We start from the raw sequence: 21,858 nt of genomic DNA on the forward strand, positions 1-21,858 counted from the left end.
GTAAATATTTTAGGCCTTGTGAGCAACATATGGTTTCTGCTACATATTTTTCTTCTTTGTTTTGTTCATTTGTTGTTTTTTGGGTGGGGTTTGTGTGTGTGTGCGCGCGCGTGCAATCTTTTAAAAAACGTAAAAACCATTCTTATATTCACAGGCCATCCAAAAACAGGCCACTGGCCATTGGCTGACCTCTACTCTATATGACCATTGCCAGATACATGTAGACAGCAGAGAATTATTTATGTAGTCATTCACACTGGGTTCATGAAGCAATCAGATCTTGCACATTTCTTGTCATTAGACAGCAGACAAAAAGCGAGGCTCTTATTCAAGTAATTAAATGCTCCAGTCTGCAAATGGCACCCTGCGACTTCTCACAAATAACTGCCCCAAATTCGTCCTTCAGTCCCACCCAACCATAAAGGGGCCCGAAAGTGCAACCCTACCATGTGCCCAGCAGTAATAAGAACTGACATTACTTGGTCAAAATGATGACCCTACTCAGCTCAGAGTCAACTGTCCTGGAAAGCATTTTCTGACGCCATAATTCCCCAGCCAGATTAACTACCCTTCCCCTATAATCTTATAGCACCTTGAACATCCCTTGGGCTATGCTGTTTCTCTGCCTCCCCCCCCCCCCCCGTTCCCGAGCTTCCTCTGGTTGGCATCTCCCTATGCCCACTGCATAGCACAGTGCCGACCTCCCAGGGATGCTCAAAGCATGTTGCCTCAACAAAGAAATAAAAGTGGTGGACTGTGGGAGTGAATGGTTGCCTCTGCATCTACCTGAAGGCTTCTAAATCTAGCATTGTCAACCTTTCTGAAACCAGTTGGTTCAACCACACCTGTCTCCACTCATGATAAATTTCTCATTTTGGTTATTTGGTTATTTTCTGTATTCATTAGGTCCATTTCTTCTTATAACTGTTTTCTTCTATCAATGCTTTGCAGAGAGCTGGTCCCTGAGGCCACAGAGCACTCGGACTCTATGTGGCTTAGTTTTGTTTTTAGTTTACAGGTCAGAGGGCAGGCACAGAGAGGCACAGTGATTTTCCTAAGTTACACAGCCAATCAGAGGTCCAGCTAAAAGTTATGCTTCGATTAAACAATAAAGCTACCAGATTGAACACAGAGCCTCAGCTAAGTTCACCAACAATTTATTTATATCCCTAGGAGAGGCAGAAAGCATAGTACATGTTCATCAACTGTAAATCTATTATACCATACCAGGGTTTAGCTTGTAGTACCCAGGCATTTATCTCTGAGAAAAATATTAAACACAAGCCACATGGACTGTTTATCAACACTGTGCTTTTTCATATTGATTCCACTCATCCCTCTACCACCTTTCCTCGTCTGTAAAGTGACACAGCTCATTCTCAGATGGTCTTTCAGAATCCTGAGAATATTGAAGATGATGTGCCCTGGAGGTTTTACCATCGCACCTTAAAGCCTGTTAGGTGAACAACACCTGCATGCATTTTCACTACTAAACGGCGTAAGACAAATCTGAATTCAATTTCACATGCAACATGTGCATGGCTGCTGCAGTTGGTATCAAATGTACAATCACAGAGCGGGCAAGACGGTGTTCGAAATGAGCTCTAGTCTAACACTCCACCCACATACACAGCGTGAAGCCCCTTAATGCTTATCAGTCACAATCCTGATATCCTCTGGCCCCACCAAAGTGTATCCTGATCTGCAATTTTCCTTTTCTTGCCATCTCCTGGATACAGTAAGTTCCTAATAAATATCCCCTCTGATGGCTAGCCTTGACAAATGCCTAGAAGAACCAGGGCAAAGAGAATACAGCTAAGCAGTGCCCACCGCGTCTCAGATCACCAGAACACCGCTAGAACGTGGTCCTACAGAAACCTGCAAAGTTTGGGTCATTCGATATGAAAATTTAAAAAAAAGAGAAAAAGGAAAAGAGTAACTTTTTAAAAAATATGTAAACCGTTTATTGAAGGAGAAACAGCTCAGTGCGCCCTTCAACTCTTGTTAAGTGCTAAATAGACCACAGGAGACAATGCACCTCAACGAAGGGAAAGCGTGCAAGAAAACTGAAGTAAACACACACACACACAAAACAAATTATAGGCTCAGGTCCTGCCAGGCACAAAACAAGAATCAATCCTTAATAGGAATCTTGCCTCTCCTTCCTTTTTTTCCTTAAGCCTTATAATTAACTGTTAACAAAGTGTATCAAGAAGAACAAACCTAGGTTCCCCTCCCCCCAAACAAGAAAAGGTTAAGCTTTTAATTACAGGCCCTCAAACTATCATTTTGTGCAATTAGCAATTTACTATAATGGTCGATGAGAGAATGCAGGGCTGCACTAGCAATTTCCCTCCTCCCAGGCTGGGTTATTTTAGTCCCGTTCTATGACAGAGAACCAAGCACAAACGCACGCACCCTCACCAACACGCTCTCCTTTAAAAGCACGTGTAGTTTTTAGCGAAGACGGCACCTCGGCGTGCGATTGAGACAGGCCCCCGAACCCCTCCTCAGAGCAGCCCGAACGTTTCGAGCCTGTCCACTCCATCACTTGCAGGTGGAGGGAGGAGGCCCGAGGAAGACGCTACCTACCAGCCTGACAGCACCAGCCTCTCTGGGGCGCAGGAGAGGGTGGCTGAGAGAGACAGACAGAGATGCTTGTGGCCTTTGGCAGCCGCAGGTCCCCCCGGGCCGCCGGCCCCGCTAGCGGGCGGGCGGTGGCGACGGCGGCTGTCGTTTGCATCAGCGCTCGCTGCCGCCGCTCCTTGCGGCCGCGGCGTTTGCAGTCGGCGGCCGCCGGGACCGTACGGTACGGACTGTAGGGAGCGCGCCGCTGCGGCGGCGGCGGCGGCGGCGGCAGGTTCCCTAGATCAGGAAATTAGGGCAGGCCCCGGGGATTGGAGGCGAGGGCGGCGCGCGAGCCAACCAGCGGCCGCCCCGGGCCCCCGTGAGCCCCGGGCGGACGCGCGGAGCAGCCGGGCCCCAGGAGCAGTCCGGCTGGCAGCGGCGGCCACGGCCACGGCCACGGCCACTCACGCCCGCGCACACACTCGCACACCCCCTGCGCAGGCACCTGGCTGCCCAGAGCTCGTGAGAGCAGCGCGTCGAGGGGAAAGGAGGGCTGAAGCCGCCGCTCCCCCCACCCCCCACGCCCGCACACACACCCCTCGCTGACCACTCCCCCTCCTGCCCCCTCCTCGCTGCTCACCCCGCGCTCCTGCAGCCGCCAGTGTGGGTGCTCGGCGGCCGGCTCCGCTCTCTTCTGCCTTCTCCTCTGCTCTCGGCTCCCCACCCCCTCCCCTCCCGAGCCCTCCCCTCCTCTTCCCTCCCCTCCTCTGCAGCGCCTGCATTATTTTCTGCCCGCAGGCTCGGCTTGCACTGCTGCTGCAGCCCGGGGAGGTGGGTGGGTTGGCTGGTGGGGAGGAGATTGTGCAAGTTGTAGGGGAGGGGGTGCCCTCTTCTTCCCCGCTCCCTTTCCCCCTTTCTAACTCCTTTCCCTCCGCGCCCCCCTCCCCCCTCCCCGCCCCCACCTCCTACCTCCTTCGCGAAGGGCTGGTAACTTGTTGTGCGGAGCGAGCGGCGGCGGCGGCGGCGGCGGCACCATCCAGGCGGGCACCATGGGCACGTCCGCGCGCTGGGCGCTCTGGCTGCTGCTCGCGCTGTGCTGGGCGCCCCGGGAAAGCCGCGCCACCGGAGCGGGTGAGTGAGGACGCGCCCCTCCGCCGGCTGCCCGGACCCAGCCGGGGCGCCAGGGGGCCCCGAGGCGCGGGTCTCCTTTTGCCCACCCCCCTCCTAGGAGGCGCCTCTCCGCTCTGCTCGCCTCTTTCCCTCCCAACCCTGGTGGCGCCTCTGAGCTGACTGTCAGCGCCGCGGCTACGGGGAGCCGGGCTTGGGGGACAGTGGGATTTGGGGTGTCCTAAAGCCTTGCCTGAACTAGTCTTCATTCCCTTACACTCTGCCCCCCAAAGTCACTGTTTTGCCTCGGTTTTCACCCCGCTTGGCCGGGGCTGGGGAGTGTGGGCTTCTGAGCCACTGAACAATGGTTCTGTCTGCTCTGCCAGGCGGAGTGTTAGGAAGGAGGCAGAGGGCCGGGTCGGGCCGAGCGGTGCGCGGGAGCCCGGGGCACGCTCCCGGGACTTGAGGGAGGGTGGGAGTGCTCGGTGGACGAGGGTGGGCGCCTCCGGGGACGCGTGGCGCCGGGTGCGGGTCCCGGCAGCGAGTCCCTGGTGGCGGTGAGCGGGCGCACGTTCGATGGGCGGCAGCCGGAGGCTCCGGGGAGCCACTACCAGTGCGCAGCCTGCGCACCCGGACTGCGACTGCCCGGGCGCCCGGTGGTCTCTCTGGAGCGCGGGTTAGAGGACGAGTGCGGTTTCCCATAGTACTCCCCACTGGGTGTTTCGCCCCTTCTCCCTCCCCACCCCGCCCCCCGCCCCCACGCGCCGTGTTTGTAAACCTCCCGGGTCTCCAGTGTGGCTGAGCGGGGGAGGGGAGCGCAACGAAGACTTAATCAGGTTAGTTTGCTGATCTTCGTTCCCGGTGAGATTTCCTCGAGAGGAATCGAGTCCTAATCTAGTGACTGTGTAATTAGCCTTCATTCCAAACAATAGATCAAAGGGAGTAGCGCGAGAGCTGCTGTGTGACGCTGGGGACTACCGTCGAGGGCCCAGGGTCTGCCGCACTGGGCCCGGGAGCCCCGTCCTCAGTCACTCTCCCAGTTAGAGCCGCACGACTTTCCTGGGCAGAGGACAGGAAGCCCTTCTAAGGATTCGGTCAGAGTCCCGGCGCGTCCCCGAAGGGATCTTGGACGTTACTCAGAGGGGCTTGATGGCCAGCTCCAGGGCAGTGGGACGGAAAGCTGCCCGCGGCCTGAGTCCCCAGCTCCTGCCGCCGGGTGGCTTAGGAGGCCCGCCTGTCTGCAGTCACGTGTCTCCCGAAGTGAGCCGACTTTCAAGTGTGGGGTCGAGCGGCCTCTCGGGCCATCCTTGGGGGGTTGAAGGCTCCCAGCGCCCCCTGCCCTTTGGCTCCGACTGTCCCGAGCAAGCGAGCGTGTGAAGCTGGCACGGGCTTTTCTGCCCTCTGCGATTGGCTGGCCGCCCGATCACGTTTGGGCTGGTCACATGTCTCCGCGAACTCAGAATATAGCAGCCTGAGAAGTATTATCTGTAAGGAAACGTGTAACACCCGACAGGCTCCTGCGCGCTGTTCTCTCAAAAGCTTGCCCCCGACCTGGACCCCTTGAAAAAGGCGAGTCGTGGAGACAACCTCTGATGTGTAACAAACCTCAGAGCCTGGAAAAGGCCTGCCTACAGGAATTTTCAGACTGGAACATTAATCATTAATGGATGAGCAATACTAACTTATTAAATGATTTCTCAGAATAGCACCATGACTTGCATTATACTCTTCCTAACATTTCAAAAGACTAAGGTACACCAGAAACTATTGATAACCTTCCCGGAGGTGAGAGAAAGATTCATTTTTGCTGCATGTTCTCTCCGTATCCTTTTGATTTAACATGTAATGACTTTCCCTTAGAGGTTAACTTTATCGGATAGAATGCTGGGAATGCCCTTGAACTGTTGAAATGAGTTAGTGGAAGCCATCTGTTGGCCTTGTATTAGGTAGGTGAGGGTCCCTTTGGCTCCTCTATGTCACATGTGAAATATATGACATGCCATGAATAGTGAAAAACAGAAACCCATGCAAGACTTAAATTCTTCAAAGGAAAGGCGGCGCATCATTTTTCAGCTGGATAGAATCTGGGGTTGGCTGGCGAGGTATTGATCTTAAGCCAACCCAGACTGACTCCTCTGAAGTTCAAAGCCCCAGGGTATGTGGGTTGACTTTCTGGTCCTGGTGTGGTATACATCCCTTCTTCCCAGCCCCTCCCCCCAAAACCCGCTCGTGGCACTGCTCTAAAATACTCGAGGACGGGGCAGGGATGTTCTAAGATCCTGACCGGAAACTTCAACCAGGCTAACAAGATAAGTTGAAATTCAGTAGGAGTATACCTGATTGCAAAGCCCTGGGAATTCTAGTACATTTTCCTCCAGCCTAGGTAGTCAAAATTAGGGTGTGGGATACCACATATTCATTAAAGCCAAAGCCTAGAAAAACCAAGGTTTTAGGAGGGCTATTCAGATACGGCTAGCAGCTAGCAAAAGAGGAGACAGAAGTTTCTCTGACTGTGGGAGTAGACTGATGAAGCTAGCAGTACGAGAGACCCGGAGGGAGAGGAGAAAATAAACTTGACTTCCATCCCGTAGCACCAAGGGAAAGTGTGACAGCGAACCCAATCCTCGTTCAGGCCAAAGAACGAGCATGTGAGCCCAGATCCTTTAAAGGAGGATCACCAGGCAAGTGACAGCTTCCTGAAGTCTGAGCAGCTCCCTTCCATGAATCGGCCTGTTGCTCCCTTGATGTGACATTTAGCTAGAATGTCCGTCCTGTGTTGTTTTGATTCTCTGCTTTTACTGCTTATGTCCCCAGATTCCTCATGCATGTATAAATGCCAGGCTCAGTAGCCACGGCCCAATATTAAGACTTTACCATGATCAACTGCATGTTGAAGCACTAAGCCTTGCTAGTAAGGTTAATTAGAGCAGTCTCCATGCTTCAAAGAAGTGAAGTGCTGATTTAAGTGTTTCTGCCTTTCATAAAATTGAATAACCATAACTTTGATTTCACAGTTTTACTACCATTTTAGAAGCGATGAAAAGTAGCTACAAGCCCCTTCGATTCCAGAAGTATCAAACTGGTAAGACTTCACAAGAACTCCCAGAGTAGAACATGGCCATAATCAAGGGAACAGGTAGCTCCCAGGCACATGGTTTTGGGTTTTGATCCAAAGGCCGAAAGACTCAGAGCACAGCATACACATACAAATAACTCATGTTAAAAATCTAGATCGTTTTCTATTTCTTACAGAATGTGAATGAAGCTGTCCTTGTTGGTAGAAGGAAGAATGATCAAGGATAGGCAGTTACCTCTTTGACTTCAAGTTATAATTAAATTTACTTTGGGTACTGACTGTTCTTTGGAAAGCCACGTTCCTATACTAGCCTATGAGAAATCAAATGCCTCCAAAGGCTATGATAAGGTCTGCAATGATGTTTATGATAAATGTACCTGCCTTAGGAGTGCTGCTCAGGGTAGACTGCTCTCCAGATGGTCAGTCAATAGACTCAAAATTGCTTAGTATGTTCCCTTCTACTGTAAGTTCATCCCAAGAGAGTTCTTAGGGCACAGCATGGAGACTACTTCCAAGATCAAGTGTCCAAAAGTACCTTCTGCAGAGGTGATGGATGAGATGTACCTGTTGAGCAGAAGTGGTCCAGGGACAATTTTTTGTGCCCAGCTAAAGAATTTTTAGCTAGCAAATTTGAGGACTGGTAGCTTTTTAACTTTCAGGCTGAGTGTGACTTAGCTTGAGCAGAATCTTACTTGATGATTTCACTCTGTATTTTTCAACCTGAATTGGTGTCTCTTTGCTAAGCTGTTCTGTTGGCTTAGCAATAAAAACTCTTAGCGTGGTTAATGCCACCTAGTTAGATACACTAGCCATGCTGCAGGAACTAAATCAGATGGCAGGTGATACCGTAAAGTTAGCATACTTTCTCCTTCGTGTGATGTGTCCTAGGAAAGCTCGGGCCTGCTGGTTATTCGGGGGCTCTAAGTTAAGCAAGAGCTTGCCTCCTGGGTACCATGAGATTAAAAAGGACAGATTATGCAAAAAAAAAAAAAAAAAAGTGGGGGGGTTCTTAATGTTTGCTTGCAGAGCCTTTGACTACTTTGTATTTTAGAAATGCTCCTGGGTGGGTGGAATGGAGGAAGGATACGCATGCTCTTGCATTTAAGAGGTAACTTTGAAGGCAGAGACTTTAAGATGGGACCACTGGCTGGAGTGGTTGATCTTGCCACCAACTTGGGGCTTCTGGGTTGGGCCTACTGGCTAGGAGCCTTTATGCATATAAATGTGGTTTTGGGGGGCCGGGACAGGGTGGAGCTTGCGATTTGCCAAGCAAGGGAGATGATAAAACCTTAGTGATAGACAACATTTGCAAATTACTTCCCGTGTTATAACTTAATTCTTTTCCCCCCAAATACAATGAGGTAATAGGGTTCCTATTTTATAGACTGCCTCTAATCTTTCATTTTCCTAAGAAGCCTTCCCAAGATCTGAGTTATTAACTGATCTGTAGGTTAACGAAGTAGGTGGTAGACTGATGTCAACATTTCTTGTACTTCTGCTTAAAACCACTTGACATCCATCTACTGAGCACCTACCATGTGCCATTTGGTACCACCAGGCATTGGGGGGGCGGGGCATGGACACAGTAACTAGGGGGTTGGTCCTTTCTTTTACGGTATTTGGTCTAGTGGGGAAGTCAAATCAAGAAATCAATGCTCCAAAGATAGCCTGGCACAGAAGCTCTGGAGAGGAGTGAGCAGATCCAACACTGAAGCCTTAATCATAAAAGAGGCAGATAGCAGTTGAAGGTTGCCTGAGTTCCCACCTGCTACCTCTGTTACACAGTGTTTCCCAGTTGTCACCAAGAACTTAGACTCTAACGTGACAAAGCCAGATGCTACTATTCCATCTCCACAGATGACCTTACAAAAGTGTTCGGATTCGAGCAACGATGGGTTGCTACCAACATTCCCAAAGAGCACAAAAGCATATCCCAAGTGAAATCCAGGTCCCACACATCAAATTTCTAACTCTACCAGTTAGCTGCTTCTACTGTTCCCTGTGTACCGGAACCTTGGTCCTCACAGGAAAATGAGGCCGACACACCCACACGGACACACTCACTCTGACAGATCAGTATGGGAAAGCACACCGTTTTTAAATGATCGGGTGGCACGAGGATGATGTGCGAGTATCCCCACAGGCATAGGAAGCAGTGGACTTTGTAACGTAGAGTCTTCCAAAGTTTCTAGCTGGTCAAACAACTGGTCACACATTTCAAGTTCAGAAACACTGGAAGGAATGCCTTGGAATAAGTCTGTAGTTCAAACCAGCTTTATTAGTGAATTAATAAATCAGTTGAGTCATCCAGGAATACTCACTGGTGCCCAAAGACTCTTGAGACATCAGGAACCTGGTCCCAAGTTACAAAGATAAATTCCACGCCCTGCCTTACGGGAGATCTCCACTTGTAGAGATGGAAACAGGCAGATAGGGCAAGCATCTCTCAAGGGGAGACATCTGTGCCAACTCCAGGAGAGAAGTACACAGGAGTGACAGGAGCAAACCAGGCCTGGGGAAGTGGGTGGGTCCCTGGGGGTACTCTGAGCAGATGGCTGATGGGCACCAATAGGGAAAAGTTGGGGGAAGTAGGTGGGGAACTAGACTCAGCCCTAGGTAGGGCCAGTGAGAAGCCCAGAAGTGATCCCATCCTTGGCCCTTCAGGCCATTCTAGGTTGCCTGAATCGCCATCTTGATTTGGATAGAGAATGTGGCAGCCTGGAGACAGGAACAGGAAACAAATTTAGATCAAGTGACGGATGAGAGTCTGGACAGGGCCAGGGCTTGATGACAAAACGTCAGGGGAGAAGAACCCGGGCTCTCTATGCGACCAAGGGTTTAGAGGAAGGGATGGAGCCCCTCAAGGATAGGGGCTTCTGGTGAAAAGACAGATTTTAGAAGAACCTCTTTATCGTGCATGCGTGTTAAGGCATCGAGATACATTTTACCCACCTAATGGGTACAGAGGCTTCGCCTCATGTTATCACCATAAGGTCTGTTGTAAGCGTGGCATTTACCAGCCATGCCCATCTGGTGATGGGCATGCAGGCTTATGGGGGCCAGGACTATGTACTCTAACCCTGAAAATGACCTAGTCACTTCCATCGTGGGTAGAATCTTACACCTCCTAACCTTCGGGCAGTGCTTTCCAAGTATGGTCAGAGACCAGCAGCAGTCAGTACCATCCAGGAACTTGGAAAGGCAAGCTTGGGCCCCACTCTGCTCCTGCTGAATCTGAAATTCTGGGAGGAGGGGCCCAGCACAGGTTCTAACAAGCATTGTGGGGATTCGGATGCAAATGAGAACAGGAGCACCACTGACCTAGCAGTCTTCCACCCACAGAAACTAATAACTTCCCAATATGCTCCGACTTGACCAAGGTGCCCTAGACTAGAAAGCCAAGCCCTGTAGTCCTAGGAAAAACCTTGCTGAGGATACTCAGGTGGCTTTTTTTTTTTTTTTTTAATGAAAATGGGGCAGGGAGGGAAGACAGCCTTGTCTTTCAATAATAAGACTGTATTAGGATAGTATCATCTTGACAGCTGAAACTACCTAATTCTGGAATGATTTAAACGAACTCTACTACCCAAGTGACCAAAGGCAACAGAATATTCTAGCGGGAAGTAGTCCTGCGTTAGGTGCTCTAGGTTGTGTGCATGATCAGTGGCGTGGTATCTGGAGCCAGACCGCCCGGGTTCAAATTCTCATTCTGTGCAGGCTGATCTTGGGCAAGTACTATGCTCCCTTATCTATACTCCTCTTTCCTGATACATAAAAGGGGAGCACTAATGCTCAGAGCGTAGGATTTAGAATTTAGGTGAATTAAAAGACTGAAGTCTTAGCACCGTGTTTGGCCAGCAATTGTAAGAACTTATTTACCCTTGATTCTTAAGATCACCTGCACCCAATGTCCGTGGAAAAACTGACAACTGAACTGTAAGATTCACTTATTTCAGTGAGTCAGAAGGATTAGCCAAAGTGTTTAGCAGCTTCTGGTTGGTTCTTCCAAGCACTTTAGAGGCTGACGTGAGGGCCAGAGCTCAGCCTTTGTGCCGACAGCTCCGGCCGTCTTCCTTCCTCCCTCCCACTCACTAACCTCCTCTCCAGAGAGAAAAACCACTTTGCTGACTCGCAAGTCTGCTGGTCCTAAAATGAGTTTTAGCCTATGAATAGAAAGATTGGCATTAAAGAAGCAGCAGAAGTGAGCCTGACTAAAAATAAATGCCCTTGGCGGCCCCGAAGTGGCAAACCAAGTGGACTGAAGAAATTCCTGTAGATAACAGCCGGGTGCTCCAGCAACAAGGACAGGGCAAGCCACTGGACTCCTCGGGCCTGCCAGTCCTGGAGGAGTGGCAGCCGGAGTCTCTCTCTGCAAGTTCAAGTTCAGGTCTGCACCGGATACCCGGAAACCTCTCTCTGGGAAATGCGTAGCCCATGTGGAAGGCTGGGTATTTACTGGAAGGTCTATGCAGTTCTCCACAGAAGCTTCCATATTGTTCTTCCTTGTTAACCCTTGCGGGGACAGTCCGACATCAGCAGGCTGACTTCTCTGTGCATGTAAACCGCTGAGTTTCTTGGAGGGAGTGACCTGCCAACATGGCTGGGCAGCAATGCTCACTCCTTAGGTAAGCAAGGCTCCTGGGACAAGGCACCTTGTCGTCAGTTTGCAGGGTCTAATGCCCGCCCCCCGCCCCAAGCAAGTGACAGAATTAGCAAGTCAGCCTCTGACACTTCCGGGCCTTCATTCAATACCAATGCAAATAGCTGTGATGAGGTACATATATGACTAGGTGCAAGGGACTTCCAACCCCCTGACCCAGAGGGGCAGGGATATTCATTCCAAGTATTAGAGCTGAAAAGAAAATGCAGATCGAGGCCAACAGTTTGGTTTCTTAAAGCAATAGAAAGAACCCTTCTCAAATGCTCACACAAAACTCTAGTATCGAAAAAGAAAGCCTTCCTGGTTAAACAGACAAAATACCCAAGTTTCCCCACTGTCACTTTCCCCCTCAACTTTAACCACCCTTTTGGTGCTAAGGCATTCCTATGAAACCCTGTGGCTTTGAGAAACCTGCTAAAAATAACACTTTCTCCCAATTGTTCACCTTTCTGAGCAGATGGATCTGGGGAAACAGGCTGCCTAGAGCTTCTACTTCTGGGGTCATTTCTTGAGGCCTTGGTGGTCTTAGCTTAGTCTAAGAATTAAAAGCACCTTCAGGCAGGGGCAGGCGCCTAGGTGGTACAGTCGGTGGAGCATCCGACTCTTGGTTTTAGCTCAGGTTGCAATCTCAGGGTCATGAGATGAGCCCCACGTTGGGCTCCGCGCTCAGGGCAGAGTCTGCTTAGAACTCTCTCTCCCTCCTCCCTCCCCTCCCGCTCTCTCTCTCAAAAAAAATTTTGAAAAAAAAAAAAATCAATAAAAGCACCTCGGGTAGAGATGATTTCAAACTCAACCTGTTCCCTTTATGAAAGTAGAAGCTGAACCTGAGACTTAACTGTCATGGATGAAAATAGACTATGGGTCCACAGTCCTGTAATCCCCCAAAGCTGTGGAAACCAAAAGCTTCTTAACTTGTTTGGTGCTTTCAGTTCTCCTGGAGCTCTCCTGGAGCTCATTCCCAGCTGAGCGCCGGAGGTGTGAGGGAGAATCTTTTTGAATCTTGGACAGGAGACCCACAGTGCTGCAGTCTGGCTGAGGTCCCAGCACCAGATTCAGGGCCCGGGGGCCCTGGCCACTCTGCACCAGGAGCACTTTCTGCCCAGGAGCAATCCCTCATAACAGAGTGCTTAGATAACAAGAAACTGAGGCACGGCCATAAGGCTTATAGTCTTTACTCACCTCTCTTTAAAGAGAGGGTCCTTTAGAAAGGCAGCTGGACAGCCTTAGCCCCCACCACCCCCACCCCGCTCCTCTCATAAAGGAGAAGCAACATTCAGTACCTTTCTCCCCTTCTAACCCCCATCGTCCCCCCCCCACCCTGGTAATGCAGAGTCATGTGTGTGTCCCGGTAAAAACACAGCTTTAGGATAATCGGGCAGAAGCTTTAGGACAATCCGGCAGAAGTGGAAATACCTCAGATAAGAAGGGGTAGAAAGTAAACTCCTTTTGGTCCTAAGGTATTGGAATAAACACTAAGAAAATGCTTTTCTCTGTCCTGAGTCTGCTCAGTATCGACTCTAGAAGCAATGCTGCTGGGATTTTAGTATCATTTATTACTGCTGATCGTTCCGTTTGCTACAACTATGTTCAGAGACCCTGTTGGAGGTGCTGGTGAGCTGAATGCCAGCCTTATTTTATCTGTGTCCCTGTATTTGATCCCAGGCCAGCTTGAGCATCTAGGAAATCTGTCGCGTCAAAAGTCATTTTTCAGATCTTCAGGACCTAACCCTGAAGTTGGAAAACCATTATTTAACACCTACGTTTATGTCCAAGTCTGATTATATGTCCAAGTCTGATTATATGCCTACCTTTTTGACAGTCTAGGTATCAGTGTCTGAATTTTTGTCTCTTTTTCACTGAACAACCTTTGGTACCGAAAACCTTTAAAAATAATTCAGAGCCTCCTACCTGCAGCCTGACTGTTCTCTCCAACTAGATTTCTATTGATGTTGTCTGACGACAAATTGTGCACTTGCTACTTTGCAAATGAAGTACTCTAAGTAGATTCTTACAACTCCCACAGCCCTCAAAGGCCGTGGGGATAGGGAACTGAAGCCAGGGGCTCCTGGAGCAGATTGCCCCAGCACTGAGAACACAGAGAAGCTCTTGGGATTACAGTGATGGGAGGGGGGAGGCAGCTGCTCTTCCTATTCGGTTGAACAGTATAAAAACCAGCCCCTGACCTATCCCACCAACAACCTCTTCCCTTCTCAATCCCTGATACCTTACGCCCAGTACGATACTTTGGAATGAATGAATGGCATGATATAGAGGTAGGAAATGCCACCGAATCCTACTGCATTGTATCTGGGTCCCAGCTTAACTGGACTCTTGGGAGCAGAGTCGTACACGCCGTTCACGAATACATTGAGGACCTGAGAATGTCACCACATCCATACGGTAAACCTAACTGGGGCGGAATTCTAACCTCCCTGGGAATTAGCCACAAAGCATAGGCTGCCCCCGGAGAGTGGGGAGTAGCTATAGCCAGGAGGCAAAGGGAGTATTGTGCGCCCAGCACAAGAGTTCCAGCCTGCGCTTGTCCCTGGAGCATCTGTTCTTTAACCAGCATGCCACAGCTGCGAGTGCAGGAAGGTGGCAGGAAGTTGGAAGGCTTTCTGCTTGGAAGGCCCCCCTGAGTAATCCGCAGGAGCTATAGGGCACCCCTGGTTGTCCCCAATATTTGCAGTCTATTTCTATTAAACAACCAGATCCTTGCCTTGTAGCTCAGAGAAATCCACGTGCTCATGGTAGGAAACCCCTGAACGTCCTCTGTCCCGTACCAGGCCAAAAAAAAACAGATGAAATTAAGTGCTCTACTTGCAAGGATTAGTTCATACCACCGTGTGAATTAAATGTCCATACATCGCGCATAGGAACACGGAGAGTCAGAGGAACAAAATCCAGGTCTGTGGCTCTCCCTCACTTTGTTTTTCTCCCCTCGCTGAGAACGATCTCCCTTTACCTCTCAACTGTACCTTCTTGATTTTTATCTTCGAGGCGTTTTGTAAGCATGTCTTTTTCTAATGAGATCTCAAATTCTAAGACGAGGGGGCATTCATTAAACTCTCTCTTCTGCCCCCTCCTTGCTACCCTTTCTAAATCTCCCTTAGTTTACTTATAATGGGAGCATCATTCATGAATAACCGTAAAGAATATGGCCAAGAAATGCCATTAAAGGATTAGGATTTGGCTGTGTGATTGTAGCTACACAAGTGAGTTAAACAAACGAGGGAAATGAGTCCAGGGGCAGGTGACTCCGACCCAACTCCCCGTGGCCTCTGGGCAATCTAGGTTCCTTCTATCATGGTCTGGCTCCGTTGGCCCAAGCTCACTATTCCAGCCACCATGCCCAATTTTCAGGAGCCAGAAAGGAATCAAAGAAAGGAAAATGGGGGCGCCTGGGTGGCTCAGTTGGTTAAGCGACTGCCTTCAGCTCAGGTCATGATCCCAGAGTCCTGGGATTGAGTCCCGCATCGGGCTCCCTGCTCGGCAGGAAGCCTGCTTCTCCCTCTCCCACTCCCCCTGCTTGTGTTCCCCCTCTTGCTGTGTCTCTCTCTGTCAAATAAATAAATAAAATCTTTAAAAAAAAAAAAAAGGAAAATGGGTCCCTGTCCCTTTGAGGATATTTCCCAGAAGTTTTATGTACCATTTCTATTTATATTCCGTTAGCCAGACCTTAGCCCCATCCATGGCTGTGCCTCACTGCAAGAGAGGCTGGGAAATCTAGTCTTCTCCAGGTGGCGTTTGCCCAGCTAAGAACTCAATTACTGTCCATCACTGCCCCAGTGCCCACCCAGCCCTGGCGACTAGAATGTTCTACCCTGCTATATCTGCAGCTGTCCCTGTGAGAGGGACCATATCCACAGGTTTTGGGTAACTTGCATCTCTAACTTCCCATGCTTGTATCCCAGCTTAGCTAAGTGCTCCCTCCTGATTTTAGGAAGAAAAGCCAAATGTGAACCCTCCCAATTCCAGTGCACAAACGGCCGCTGTATTACGTTGCTGTGGAAATGTGACGGGGACGAAGACTGCGCGGACGGCAGTGACGAAAGGAACTGTGGTGAGTAAGGAGCCCAACGGCGTCCCCGGCCACCTCATGAGGATGCATGCACGTCACTGAATGGGATGCTCTTATCTTAGCTTCTCAAATGTATCGGGATTCTGAAAATAGAATCCACTCGTAAAAATTGCTTTGAACCAGGGTCCCAAGAGTCTATACATCCTGGTCCAGAGGAATCTGGTTGAATGTTTGACACGGGGCTACCAGCCTGAGTGTGGAATGCTGAAAATCAAATGGGGGTCCTTTCAAATGACAGGACCTGGTTTATCGTAGGTCAAACATTTGGTATAGGAAGCTAGGAGAAGGGACGGGAGGACCAGAAGTAGAGACAGACAGAAGCTTGCTTAGAACAGACTTTCTTTTTGTAATTCTCAAATAACTCTGATCCCCCCCCAAAAGAAAGTAAGTCATGTATAGTAAGAAATCCCCTAAGGTTTCAGGGGATTAATAAACTCGTGACATAGAAACTACAGGCCAGTGCAGATCACAGATAAGGATTTTTAAAAAGTCTCTGCCCATAATAGATGCTAATTCTAAAGCGTTAGGCAGGGCAGAAGACAATCTTTCCCCAAGAGAATGGGGATAGACCGTCATACCCACTGATCAGTGTCTATCAAAGGATCATTGTGAGAAATGCCTCATGCTGAGCCAGAACTACATGTCAAGGTGGTGTTTAAGTTACCTTGAATACATGCTGACGTTTACTTTTGATCCCTTTGTTCTATGTTGTAAAAATCCTGAAACAAGACTTTGTATGGAAGTCGGTGACAACATTGTCATTTGCCTTTTCAAGGATGTTCTATAAAGATGTCCGCTCTACAAACTAGAAATACAGAAGAAAAATAGAAGCTAAGTGTAGATCGCATCAATTGCCATCCTGTTATGTCCTTACCTGCTTCTTCATGTGCTATTACAAAAATGGCAGAGCGTAAGCATCACAGCACCTGGTCTTATGCTTCAGCTTGCCCAGCAATATCATGGGTGTTTGCAATGGCAAAACCCATTGTTCTTCTAAAGTAACTATTCTCTTCATGTTTCAGAAGCCTTCTTTGACCATCTGACTAACTTAGTAGCAGCTAACCTGGGTCATCGTAGGGGTGACCGCTGGCTTTTCCTAAAATAGCCTCCACGTAAATAACTTCTAGACACACGGCAGGAGGGTTTGGAAGAGTTAAGGGGGTAGATGTATGTACTCAGAATCACACGAGGTGGGAAAAATTAAATATATTCTTGGCCAGCATTGCTCTCTGCCTCCTGGGTATGAAGGTAGAGGAGGAAAGTGGGAACACGGCTCAGGGAGGTTCTGCATGTTTATTTTGAGATGTTCCTCCCTGGAAGGGAAAAGCCTGCACAATTGCTTAAACCTCATAAAGCCACTTAGTATCTTTCCTGTCCAACGTCTTGATATTGAACTGGGCTGCAATCTCAGCAGAGCTGTTTCTTTCAAGCATGTCAACCAGCATTTTTAGTCAACTGCAGCTGGGAATCCACAAGCAATGTGTTTCCATCAGCCCCAGGAACTCAAGTCTTTTACAAGTGTGAGGCTGACCGGATTAATGAGTAACTTAGACCCTCTGCGCGGGTACTGGTACATCTCTTCCCCTGTGGCACACCTACATTTCTATCCATCTCTTCAGGCCCAATTCAAATAGCCTTTCTTGACCCTCCCAGTCTGTGTTCAGAATGGAGAGAGATGAACTCTAGCAAGTTTCGATCCCTAGTTATCGTTTGCTTGGACACTTCGTAGTATAGCCAGTCTTGCCTGTGCCTGTAACATTTTATACATCTTCAGACCACGTGGTCTCTTTACAACTACTCCCTGCTTCCTCTTCCTGAGGACCACTGCAGGTTGAATTACAGCAAACTAACTCTGCAGATGCTCTCGTACATTCCGCCGTGCTCAGGAGCGCGCAGGCCTTGGATATTGCTTTAACCATTAACACTGGGGTTTGAGTATTTCAATGATTTTTAGAAACAGGTGCGAATCTAAGAGCTTAACATGGCCTTTCTTGTTTCCTTGGCTACACAATTCATGGACATGCGTTATCCTTTCGGATCATTAGGATCCCTCACCACATCTTGAATTCTCAGAATGGACTGTAGTCACTCTATTTCCCTGGTGTACCATGTCCGAGGCTAAACTAGGGGGGCCCTCTACTTCAGTGTCCTCTCCACCCTGTGAGTTGTCCCTAGCTCAGACCCCAGACTTGAAGCAATCCCTTTCAAATTCTTAGCAAACTGTCAGCTTTTAGCTGATGTACCATTCCAGAATATTCGTTAGAGAAGAAGAGGCACATGAGCTAGGAAGAATACAGCTTGGGAAGGAGAAGCCTAGAATACCCTATGTGGCTGCTTATGGAGACCCTTCCTACTCTTTCTGGTGGGTAAGGTGACCAAGCTGCCCAGTTGGCTTAAGAGAGTCCAGGTTTATGCCTCTCTTCCTGGTATAGTTCTCAGTGTCCCCATTCTGCTGAGATTGTCCCAGTTTGGACAAGTTGCATGATCACCAGAATTAGAAGCAGAATTGATACCTTTCTGAGGCGATTTTTCACTCTAGTCCTCAGTTGGGGACATGGCAGCTTTCACAGCATCTTCTGTGACTTTTAGCTGCGGTTACTCCATCTCTTGGATTCTAAGTGTCACCTCGTTTATAAGCGGGGTTTAAGCTTTCTCTGTTTCTTACTGGCTGGGTTCCTCTGCCCCAACAAACCTGTAGGAGTGACAATATTCAGTCCTGGGGCTTGTCCTCCCAACTCCGCACTAAACCCCATGCGCTGTTAAGAGATGCCCCCAGAACAGTTGTACTATGATCCAGTCATGGGATGGAATGTTTGGCTCTCAAACCTTAGGAAGCACTTGAAGGACTTGGAAGAAACGCATGAAGAGAATAAAACTAGTACTGAATAAAACTCAACAACATAAAACAGGCAAGAAGTTAATTGTAAGGTATCCCTGGGTTGTAGGGTAAGGAGCAACCCTGGTCTTACCATGACTTCCATATCCCCCAACTCTCTCAAATGAGCACCTTGCTCCCCTGGAGGGAAAAAAAAAAAACAGATTTTTCTAGTGTTCTCCTGGATATTAGCAGTCGAGCGCTGACTCCGTTCCATCGTTAGAATAAAATGTGTCAACAGGCAGTTTCACCCCCAACGGGAATATCAGCTCTCAGGTGCCTACGACTTTAACCCTGCCAATAAACTCTTGTAGTAAAGAAGACGTGTGCCGAGTCTGACTTTGTATGCAACAATGGCCAGTGTGTCCCCAGCCGGTGGCAATGTGACGGGGATCCCGACTGTGAAGACGGCTCTGATGAAAACCCGGAACAGTGCCGTGAGTGACTTGCTTTGGACTGTAACTTTCCCAGGCTGTTTTGTGTCTCACAGCTCTAAGTACTATTTCATCCAAAACTTGGTTGTTTCCCTTGGCCTACCTTGATGTGTAGGCCAGTGGACTCCAAGGTCAGTCAAGTCATTAACAAGTTGATGAGTGTCCATTAAAGAATGTTGTCCCTAGTCTAACAAGACTGACGTTCTCTTGGGTAGCTTCACTATTGAATATTTAAGACCGAAGCCAGCCGATTTGATTAAGAACTCCTTGACTAGGTGCATAGATTTCAAATATTTGGTAATCATGACTCCGAGCAGATGGTACTCTGGTCCTGGAAGCTAAGTCGAGATAGGAGGGTTCCCCCTTTGGGCTCAGGATAAGCTTTTATAACATAAGCTTTTAGATGTACAGCTTCTGTTATAAAAAACAAAAACAAAAACCTATTACTGAAGGGGTAAATTAGCTAGAGCTAGGGTGACATTGTGATTTCTTAACAAACCTGTTACCTGAGGCTTTTAAGTAGGGTAAAGCTTATAGCTTATTCTTAAATAAGAAAAATTTCACAGGTATGCCAATGTATATACGTGTCCTTAGGCGGATATCCGGGAAAAGGTCTGTGACATCACAGAGGAGAAGGATTTGGGATAGGTAAATTAGGATCATTTGAATGTCGTGGTGAAGAAAGTCTTGGAGTTTATTTCAAAGCAGTAGAGACCTGTTGAAACACGAAAAGTGCAAATCTAACAGGACCCAAGTTGAGGTCTCGGATAGGGTGACACAACGCAGTGAAGCGGAAAGGAAGATAAATGCATCAATTTCAGTTTTCAAGGCAAGGAATCAGGGGAGCGATAAGAACATTGGTCATGGCAGGTAAATCGCCCCAGGGAAAGCCAGGTTCCACAGAGACGCGGCCCTGAGTGTTAGTAGAGGGTGGCCCAGCGAGGTCAACGATCAGGAGGGGTCCCCGTTGTGGCAAAGCCCCCATAGGTCACGAAGAAACCTATAAAGGAATCTAGTCAGCAGAAGACTTCCCAGGTGTTAGGTCATCCAGCCTTTAAAGAAGTGGGAATTAGGTGACCTTATCTGGTATCTGACAGATAACCAAAAAAAAAAAAAAAAAAAAGGAGCCACACAAAAAAAGGTCAAGGAGCAGGCCAGCCAATAAGCCTAACCGCGCCAAGTAAAACAGAAGCCAGAGCTGAGCACGCCACGGAACCTTGAAGGAGTAACACGGTCAAGGCTCTCGGGGCCCTGCCGGGCGGCACCGACTCCCATGGCTGCTCAGCCGTGGAGCTGGTGAACCATCTCCCCAGGCTTCAACTAGTCAGTGGAATCTCACCCCTTCGCCAGGCCACCGGGTGACAGGTGAGCCCACACGCAGGCAGCTCAGGGGCAGCAGCTTGGCTCGGAGGCGTGGGGGAGGCTCTTTTGAGACTGTATATCGTCAACAGATATGAGAACATGCCGCATAAATGAAATCAGCTGTGGCGCCCGCTCCACTCAGTGTATCCCAGGGTCCTGGAGGTGCGATGGTGAAAATGATTGTGACAGTGGAGAAGATGAAGAAAACTGCGGTAAGAAGATCAGTGTTGAGTGGCTTTGCCCCCAAGACCCTTTTGCTCAAAGAAGGGTGGGCAGGGGGAGAAGCTTCCAGGAGCGTGAAGATGCAGTTCCATTGACTGGCGTTTCAGTGACTTCGCTCTCTGCGCAGCTACTTGGCCTTCATTACTGCCCTAAAACTGACAGAAGTCCCCGTGGTGACTGACCACTGCCCGCTTCGGTGTTTGCCCTAGGCAGATAGAAGTGAGAAGGTAAGTCACTCAGGGCACCGCCATCCAGAAGGAGCTCAGTGAGGCCACGACGGTGTGGGCGTCTGTGTGTTAGGACAGGGGTGCACGGGCCTGCCTCACCCGGGCTCAGTACGACCAGCAGGGGACTAGGGCCAGCAAGCTCATTCCTAGGTCTCAAGTGGGTCTGCTTTTTGGAATAAATGCCTTGAGTAGCCTACGAGCCGCTTGAGGTAGCCTCTGAACTCGATTCTCTTTGAGGCTGTCCAAAGGTTAACCTGGCACAGAAGCGTTACCTATCATCTTGCCAGCACAGACCCAAAGAAAACCCTACCCAGCCGATGGTACTTCTGTCTCTTCTCAAGGTTCCTGCCCGTAAAAAGGAGCTCTGTTTCCTATGCTTTCATGTTTCTGTTCCTGGAAAATGTGTAATAAAGTGCTGCGCGTTCCAGGCGAGGCCCTGGGAAATATCTGGGTTGAACAAACATTGCTGTGAGCACTCTTTCAAGCTACCGCCCTTTTACAGGGCCCCGAGAGCGACAGCTCCCAAGGCTGACAGGCATGGGCCTCCTGAGGCAGCAGAGTACTAGTGAGCTGAGCGTGCTTGCGGTCCAAACGCCAGTCTTGCATGGAGAAGTCGACTTCTGAGGTCAATACCACTGCACCTAGTCCAATGAGTTTCGGTGTTCGATCTTAGAATTGAGCTTTATGTATTGGTAAGCCCCAGGGCTGCCAAGTGTTTCCCTCCTAAATCTAGACTTTGCTTCCCAAGAGAGTCGCGGTCTCTACCCTCATTACCACCAAACTGTGACCTTGATTCATTCGGCAGGAATTTGAGTCCAAGTACAAACTGGCTAGTCTGCCTGGTTTATCATCATTAGCATACCGGGCGGCTAAGATTGAGATCGAGTCTAGCCCTAGCAGTGACTTTCTAACACTTGAAAATATTTAAGGCCTGTTATTCCTGATCCTCATTTGAAGGACCAACAGAGAAGGAGCCATGTATGGTAGCATAAATAATGGCTGATTTTTGTTCATCGTGTGATAATGCTTATTATGAGCCTATGTTAATCTGTGTACCTGATACAGGGTAGTCTCAGCTGATGATCTGAACTGATTTTAGAGAAAACTGTCTGTCTATGTAGAGAGAGCTCAGTCTTTGCCATTCAAAATGAAATCCCCCGGTCAGGTTTAAGTTCTTGATCGCTGTCCCTTTAGGAATCTGTTGTGGTTCTCACCTCAGATTAACTTCTAAGTCTTCAGCTGTTCT

At 49.0% G+C, this 21,858-nt stretch overlaps 1 protein-coding gene across 3 annotated transcripts in view; it reads left to right on the forward strand.

Moving 5' to 3' along the window:
- Nucleotides 1–3,034: 3,034 nt before the first annotated feature.
- The window catches only part of VLDLR (very low density lipoprotein receptor), a 29,896-nt gene continuing 11,072 nt past the window's right edge, over nucleotides 3,035–21,858 (forward strand). The window contains exons 1-5 of one of the 3 annotated variants that reach the window (XM_035029131.1): nucleotides 3,035–3,090; nucleotides 3,551–3,699; nucleotides 15,355–15,474; nucleotides 18,682–18,804; nucleotides 20,253–20,375. In XM_035029131.1, the coding sequence (XP_034885022.1) occupies nucleotides 3,618–3,699; nucleotides 15,355–15,474; nucleotides 18,682–18,804; nucleotides 20,253–20,375 (448 nt within the window). In that variant the 5' untranslated portion in view covers nucleotides 3,035–3,090; nucleotides 3,551–3,617. Of the gene's footprint in view, nucleotides 3,091–3,159; nucleotides 3,700–15,354; nucleotides 15,475–18,681; nucleotides 18,805–20,252; nucleotides 20,376–21,858 lie in introns of those variants that run through there. The other 2 variants (XM_035029132.1, XM_035029133.1) reach the window with 2 other exon arrangements.

The sequence above is a fragment of the Mirounga leonina genome, unplaced genomic scaffold (assembly GCF_011800145.1).
Source record: "Mirounga leonina isolate KUSES-001 unplaced genomic scaffold, KU_Mleo_1.0 Mir_224, whole genome shotgun sequence".
Classification (NCBI taxonomy): Eukaryota; Metazoa; Chordata; class Mammalia; order Carnivora; family Phocidae; genus Mirounga; species Mirounga leonina.